General features: G+C 57.7%; 2 protein-coding genes across 2 annotated transcripts in view; both read left to right on the top strand.

Moving 5' to 3' along the window:
* The window catches only part of ERF (Ets2 repressor factor), an 8,131-nt gene extending 3,358 nt beyond the window's left edge, over nt 1–4,773 (top strand). Inside the window, exons 2-4 of the mRNA XM_010838261.1 lie at nt 763–997; nt 1,380–1,495; nt 1,619–4,773. Coding sequence (XP_010836563.1) covers nt 763–997; nt 1,380–1,495; nt 1,619–2,904 — 1,637 coding nt within the window. The 3' untranslated portion in view covers nt 2,905–4,773. The remainder of the gene's footprint in view (nt 1–762; nt 998–1,379; nt 1,496–1,618) is intronic.
* Nucleotides 4,774–6,930: 2,157 nt separating this feature from the next.
* GSK3A (glycogen synthase kinase 3 alpha) overlaps nt 6,931–7,484 on the top strand; it is a 10,287-nt gene continuing 9,733 nt past the window's right edge. Inside the window, exon 1 of the mRNA XM_010838285.1 lies at nt 6,931–6,946. Coding sequence (XP_010836587.1) covers nt 6,931–6,946 — 16 coding nt within the window. The remainder of the gene's footprint in view (nt 6,947–7,484) is intronic.

Genomic DNA, 7,484 nt, shown 5'->3' with positions numbered 1-7,484 from the left:
GGAACGGGTTGCAGTGAGCGATGCCTGTTCAGTGTTGAGGCCCTCCAGCCAGGTTGGGTCCATGTGCCTGGGTCTGGGTAGGGCAGTGTAGCACAGAGGGTCCCTGGCTTGATGGGGGGGCGCTCTCTCAGACAGTCTGGGTTTCACTCTCCAGGGAAGACAGAAGCCTCTGTGTGTGCAAGCGCTGACCTCATCGTCAACCAGCCACCCCACCCCTCCTGGTCCTTTTAAGAAAAAAAAAAAAAAAAACCTTCTCTTGGGGGCCTAGGGTGGGAGTAAGGGCTCCGGTAGGTCTTGGGAGGGAGACAGTGTATGTTCCTAGGAGGGGAACAGAGGAGGTTGGGGGGGTAGGGGCGTGGTAATGACTAACCCTGAATGGGAGTGAGGGTGGGCTGGGGGTGGCTAGCCCCAACCCGTCTGGCCACGTGTGCCCCTTCCTGCCCCTCCCCCACTGGCAGCCCTGCCCGCCGGCCTGGCTTGGTGCCTGGCCCCCTGGCACTGGCCCCGGGACCCGCCGCCGTCGGTTTCCTGTTTCTCCCGGTGTCGCTGGAGCAGGCTCCGGCTTCCCCTCCCCCCAGCTCCTGTCTAGCCCCCCTCACACACACAGACACACTGTCTCCCTCTAACAGGTCTTGGCTTGGCAGAGGGGAGACGGGTTTCCCCATGGTAAGGGCGGGGCCAGGAGGTGGACCCTGGGATGGGCCCCAGGGCCCTGGACTTGGCGCCCTGACCCAGGGCAGCTCCCCTGCGTCCCGTCTCCAGGCTTTGCGTTCCCGGATTGGGCCTACAAGCCGGAGTCGTCCCCCGGCTCCAGGCAGATCCAGCTGTGGCACTTTATCCTGGAGCTGCTGCGGAAAGAGGAATACCAGGGTGTCATCGCCTGGCAGGGGGACTACGGGGAGTTCGTCATCAAGGACCCCGACGAGGTGGCTCGGCTCTGGGGAGTCCGCAAGTGCAAGCCCCAGATGAACTATGACAAGCTGAGCCGGGCTCTGCGGTGAGGAGGGCAGAGGCCCCGGGGCAGACTTGGACAGCCCCCCACACACACCGGTTGGGAGCCCCCTGGCCCGTGGGGGTAGACATTGGGTTTGACTTCTGGCTGTGCCACATGATGGCTGTGTGACCTCAGGCCAAGTTCTCACCCCTCTGAGCCCACGTGTCACACTGAGGCGAGAACGTGGTCATGGATGTGGCCTGTAGTCTGGCCCCAGAACTAAGGGGAGAACTGGTCCCCCACCCTCTGGACCTTGATTCCTCTCGTGTGGCCCACGTTTCTCAGTCACCCTTTGCGAGCAGCACTAATATGGGTCAAGGTTTGGGTTCTAGATTCGGGTCCCCTGTGACTGACCCTCCAGTGAAAGGTGTTTGTGCACCCCCAGCTATTACTACAACAAACGCATTCTGCACAAGACCAAGGGGAAACGGTTCACCTACAAGTTCAACTTCAACAAACTGGTGCTGGTTAATTACCCTTTCATCGACGTGGGCTTGGCTGGTGAGTACCAGGGCTGGTGGGTACGGCCTCAGAGGGAGAGCAGGGTCTACCTGAATGTCCAGGCGAGGCGGAGTGGCCAGGGCGGGGGGGGGCCTTGACATCACGTCTTCCCTCTCCCGTCAGGGGGTGCGGTGCCCCAGAGCGCCCCGCCAGTGCCGACAGGTGGCAGCCACTTCCGCTTTCCTCCCTCGACACCCTCCGAGGTGCTGTCTCCCACCGAGGACCCCCGCTCACCGCCGGCCTGCTCTTCTTCATCGTCATCCCTCTTCTCGGCCGTGGTGGCCCGGCGCCTGGGCCGGGGCTCGGTCAGTGACTGTAGCGATGGCACGTCAGAGCTCGAGGAGCCCCTGGGAGAGGACCCCCGGGCCCGACCGCCTGGCCCCCCGGAGCTGGGTGCCTTCCGTGGGCCCCCGCTGGCCCGCCTGCCCCATGACCCTGGTGTCTTCCGTGTTTACCCCCGGCCCCGGGGTGGCCCTGAGCCCCTTAGCCCTTTCCCCGTGTCTCCTCTAGCTGGGCCTGGCTCCCTGCTGCCCCCGCAGCTCTCCCCGGCTCTGCCCATGACCCCGACCCACCTGGCCTACACCCCGTCCCCCACGCTGAGCCCCATGTACCCCGGTGGTGGCGGGGGCCCCAGCGGCTCGGGGGGAGGCTCCCACTTCTCCTTCAGCCCCGAGGACATGAAACGGTACCTGCAGGCCCACACCCAAAGCGTCTACAACTACCACCTCAGCCCCCGCGCCTTCCTGCACTACCCCGGGCTGGTGGTGCCACAGCCCCAGCGCCCCGACAAGTGCCCGCTGCCGCCCATGGCCCCCGAGACCCCACCGGTCCCCTCCTCGGCCTCGTCCTCCTCTTCCTCCTCTCCATTCAAGTTTAAGCTCCAGCCGCCCCCCCTGGGACGCCGGCAGCGGGCTGCTGGGGAGAAGGCCCTGGCGGGCGCTGACAAGGGCAGTGGCCTGGCCCTCAGTGGTGCAGGCGGGCTGGCCGAGGGGGCCGGGGCGCTGGCCCCGCCACCGCCACCGCCGCCACCACAGATCAAGGTGGAACCGATCTCCGAAGGCGAGTCGGAGGAGGTGGAGGTGACTGACATCAGTGACGAGGACGAAGAAGACGGGGAGGTGTTCAAGACGCCTCGTGTGCCTCCTGCACCCCCAAAGCCTGACCCGGGCGAGGCGCCCGGGGTCGCCCAGTGCATGCCTCTCAAGCTGCGCTTTAAACGCCGCTGGAGTGAAGACTGTCGCCTCGAAGGGGGTGGGGGCCCTGCTGGGGGCCTTGAGGATGAGGGTGAGGACAAGAAGGTGCGTGGGGAGGGGCCTGGGGAGGCTGGGGGGCCCCTCACCCCAAGACGGGTGAGTTCTGACCTCCAGCACGCTACAGCCCAGCTCTCTCTGGAGCATCGAGATTCCTGAGGGCTGTGGGCAGGGGACCCCCATTCCCCCCACCCCCCATGCCTCTTTTGCTGCCTTAACCCCCCCCAATTCCCTGGAGGCGAGGGCAGCTTTTTAGTCTCGCTTCGCCGCCTCCTCTTTCCCGTCCCCCATGTTTTGTATAAAACTTCTAATTTTTTTTTTTTTAATGGTGAGGGTGGGTGGGTGCCCAGGGGTGGGGCCATCCCCTGTCCCTGTGGGTTTCTAAGCTCCAGGCAAAGTGGTGGGGGTGGGAGGGAGGGGGGAGTTAAGGGGGCCACCTCCATTCTGGGGAATTTATATTTGAACTGAGGCTCCGGCCTCAAAGCCCAGGAACTTTTTTTATTACAATCGTTTAGGAAGTAAAGCCTGTCTCCCTCCCTGTTCTCTGCCTCCTGTACCGCTTTCTCTGTCCGTCCCCGGCTGTCCTCAGCCCCAACTCTGCCTTCCCCGCCCCTCCAGGGGCCGTGAGTGCCTGGGTTTCTCATAGCCCCACAGGGTTGCAGCAGAGGGAGGGACATTTTATGATGAACCAAAAATTCCGTGTTGAGGGGGGTGTTGGGGGCGGAGGAGGGTGAGGGGTGCCGCCCATAGGCCACAAATCTCTACAAGTGCCTGCTATCCCTCTCCTGGTCCCCACCCCAGTGCCAGTCCAACCCCTTCACCCCCCAGCTGCTCCTAGGACTTGCCCCATAGGCAGGCGGGTGGGGAAGGGGGTGCCCTGAAACCAAACTGGAAGCCCCCTCTGCCTCCCAGCTGGGGCCCCTGGGGTGGGGGTCTGTGGTCAAGCCTTATTCTGTATTGGGGATGGAGGGTGGGTGGGGAGGGAAGTCGGGGGCTGCTGGAGAATGTATTCAAAACAATAAAAACTTTGGACCTTTGGATGCAGTGATTGAGTGTTGCATGCAGCCACCTCAGGGCCACATCCTTGGCTCTGAGTGGATCCATGGCCAGAGGGCCTAACCCCATCTCAATGGGTCAAGTCCAGTCCTGGAAAATGAACTCCTGGCCTCAGAGGGCACTAAACCTCTGGGCCTGGTAGTGAAGGTCTTGGGCATTCTCTGGCCCTCTGACTGCCCTCTCTCGTGGGGATCCACTCTTCCTGGGAGCACGTTTCGGCTCTTCAGTGCCAGGCCATGGCCCTTGTTCTGTCTGCAATGCCTCTCTTTGTGAATTACTGTTCAACCCTCCAGGCTCTGGTGAAGGCCTGGCGCTCCTTCTGCACTACCTTTGGTGTCCTCACACGTCAGCTCTTAGAGGTGCTTATGAGTTAATCTGGGAGTCCTTTGGTGACAGGCTTGCAGTGTCTTGCAATGTAGATCTTTCAAGGCACTTTAGTGATCCTCCCATCAACCCATGGGAGCACTCCACTAGTAAATTAAGAAGAGACTGGCTTAATCGCAGTTGCAGTTCACCTACTGTGTGCCAGGTACTTAGGAGCTGGAGTTCTTTATCTCCAAGGTGGGAGCTGGCAGCTCACTTAAATGACTTGCCTAAGGCCTTAAGCCCAGCTGGGACTTTAATGAAGTCTGTCTCTGAAATACATGTTCTTTCAACAAATCAATTCTCCTAAAGTCAGGATGGTTGGATCTAGACCAGGATCTCAAGTTCCTAAGATCTGATAGGAGAGGTCATAAAGCCAGAAGCCCAAGTTGGAGAGCTTGAATCAGAGATGAATCAGGAGGAGGTATCCAAGCTGGAGGTGCTTTTAGACAGCACAACCCATCCAGTGCAGGTGAGGTGCCTGAGGCCCAGAGAGGGAAAATTTTCCAAAGGCCACACAGCTGCTAAGAAAATTGAGGGCTCTGGGCCTGCATGGCTTCACCATGAAACCCCACCCTGTGCAACTCTGGGGGAAGGAACTGGAAACTCCTACCCACTCTCATTTCATCTTCATTTCAAGCCAGCCCCGGGTGGGTGGTCCCTCATGATGCCCGTTGGCAGTGAAGAAGATCCAGGGCTGGGGTACTGTGAGGCTCCTGTGGAGGCCTGCAGGCAACTGCTCCCTCTCCTGGGTGATGTAAGTCACTCCCTTGGGGTGGGGGCCACTGGGCTATTTCTGGAAGTAGGGATGAGGCATGTCTCCTGGCAACATAGATGCAGCTAAGTTGGTGGTGGTGTGATGGAGAGAGGGGGATGTCATTACTGAGGTAGGAGGGAGGACCCTGACTAGTAGTCTCAGCACCTGATTCTAGTGCCTTCAAAGCACCTCTAAACCGGATCTAACATGGAGTCAAAGGCGCTCAGCTCCAGAACCCCTCTCCAGGTCAGACCACAGCCCAGCCAGATCTCTTGCCCCAAATTCTGGCTAAGTGGGACGTCACAGGTGGCCTCTGGTCTTGAAAACTCCAGCAGCTCCTCTCATCTTTAAAGTGGCCCATCTAAATCTATTCAGTTTCTGCAAGGTCATACCCTTGCTCCCTTCCACATCCTCCAAGATCTCTGATACCAAGTAAAAGCTCAAGACACTTCCATCAATTAATTCATATCGTCAGAGACTCTCTCCTTACCTATAATCCCCAGCACTCCCTCAGTCCCTGGAAATTCCTTTCTTAGGCTTCTCAACCATCGCTCACTTCTTCAGGTCCCTCAAAGATACCATCAGTTTCTCACAGTCTCCCACAGACCTTTTACAGACACCTCAAGTCCTTTCTGACTCCACTCCTCTCCAGGAAGACCATTTTACCTCTGAGCACCTCTGAGCACCTCTAGACACCCAGAGGTCCCTCGTAGCCACTTACAAACCGCTCTAGCACTCCTCAACAAACGTTCTCATCTCGTACAGACATTCGGATAAGATTCCTTCAGACTGACTCCCTCAGGCTCCCAAGGACCCCAATATCCTCTGGCGGTTGCACACGTGCGGCCCAAGCCACACGTCCCACGGGTTCTGGCCGTTAAGTAACCGCCGCTATTCCGCCCTGTTCTCCTGCCCTTGTAAGCCTTCTTGGTCCAGGTTAGGATTCCCCAGGATTTGGGGCTTGAGTCAGATTTTTGCTTTTGGACTCCGAGCCGCCGTCAGAGGGCAGCAGGACCTGTTTGACTGAGGAACTACTACAACTCCCAGAAGCACCCGCTCTGGACTGTGCAGTGATGTAGCCGCATTCATTGCGAAGAGAGCGTTAGTGTGACTGTGCTTTGCCTTCTGGTTAATGTAGTACGAAAGGCTTCAGAGTTACTATCCGTCCTGCCCCAGGAGTTTGTGTCCGCTGGGAATTGCACTCAACTACAGCGTGGACGAGACTTTTTTCAAAGGGCAAGGCAATTAGAGTGATCACAGGATCTGATTAAAGTGAAGCCTAGAACTCCATTTCCCGTCATTCCACGAGACAGGAGAGGAGGGTGACTTCATTTCAGTTACAAATACTTCCGGAACACATAGACACATTCACATGAACTCTTATTTCCCAGCACACACTCACACGAGCTCTGTACACACACACATACACACACACACACACACACTCAAACGAACTCCGTTTCCCAGCGCGCTTTGGACTACCGTCCTTCCGGGTATTAATCGCTAAGTGGGGGCAACATAATGCGAGCACAAAACGCGAGGCTACGCCTAGCAGCTGGCTTCCTTCTTTTGGGCCTTCCAGGATCCTGTAATTTAGGAAGCCTGAGGATTCAAAGAGCTTAATGGGATCTTCAAAATAAATTGTGTTTTCATTTCTTTCAACCTTCAGTTCAGCCTCCAGGTGCAACGTACATTGTTAGGAAAAGCTAGACAGTATCCGAAGACTGTATTGTCTTGAAAATCCACCGGAAACTTTGTTTCCTAAATCGTTGGCGGAGAGGGTTTTCCTTCCGGATTTGTGGAAACTTGGGAGTGTTTGCACTCCATTTTCCAGTAGTCCCTAATCGACTTCGGCTCTTTCTTGGGACCTGGCGTCAGGAGAGGAGGCGTTGAAACTTTTTGCAGTCTATCTTAGGCGACTGTCTTTCCCTTTTCGCTCACGCTCTTTCCGGCAAACCTCAGCTGTTTTCTCACAAAGGGTCGGGATCCGGTCTGGACTATTCCCCAGCATGCTTCAGGATTACGGTAGACCCCGCCCCCTCAGTCAAAGGTAAGGCCGCCTTGAACTCCATTTCCCAGAAGACACAAGGCTCGCTGTAGCAACTACCCTGAAGCCTCGGTGTTGACTACATTTCCCAGCAGGGATTGCGGCCTAGCGAACGAGGGTGGAGGAATGCCCTGCCTCTCCATTTCCTAGCCTGTCTCCGGAACTGCAAAATCCACTTGGGGCTTAGGAATCACATGGGACTCCATTTCCCGGCGTGCTTTGGAAGTAGCTTTATACCTGCAATGCGGTGAGGGCGTGGCGACGACTACATTTCCCGGCTTGCCTCACAGCCCGATAGCGGCGGGTCCACCGGCTCCGACTCAATTTCCCAGAGTGCACTTGGCGCCAGTCGGCATACAACCAATAAATTAAGTGAGCGACTGGACTTCGTTTCCCGGAGTGCATCGGGCCTATACAGCTCACAGATAGAGTTGCCTGAGACTACATTTCTGAGGCACACCTAGGGACGCGCGATTGCCGCAATGGAGTGAGTGTGCGACTCTGACTCTGCTTCAG

Source organism: Bison bison, unplaced genomic scaffold (assembly GCF_000754665.1).
Source record: "Bison bison bison isolate TAMUID 2011002044 unplaced genomic scaffold, Bison_UMD1.0 scf7180017846038, whole genome shotgun sequence".
NCBI lineage: Eukaryota > Metazoa > Chordata > Mammalia > Artiodactyla > Bovidae > Bison > Bison bison.
The sequence above is the reverse complement of the archived record's forward strand: the minus strand, read 5'-3'. Positions and strand labels throughout refer to the sequence as shown.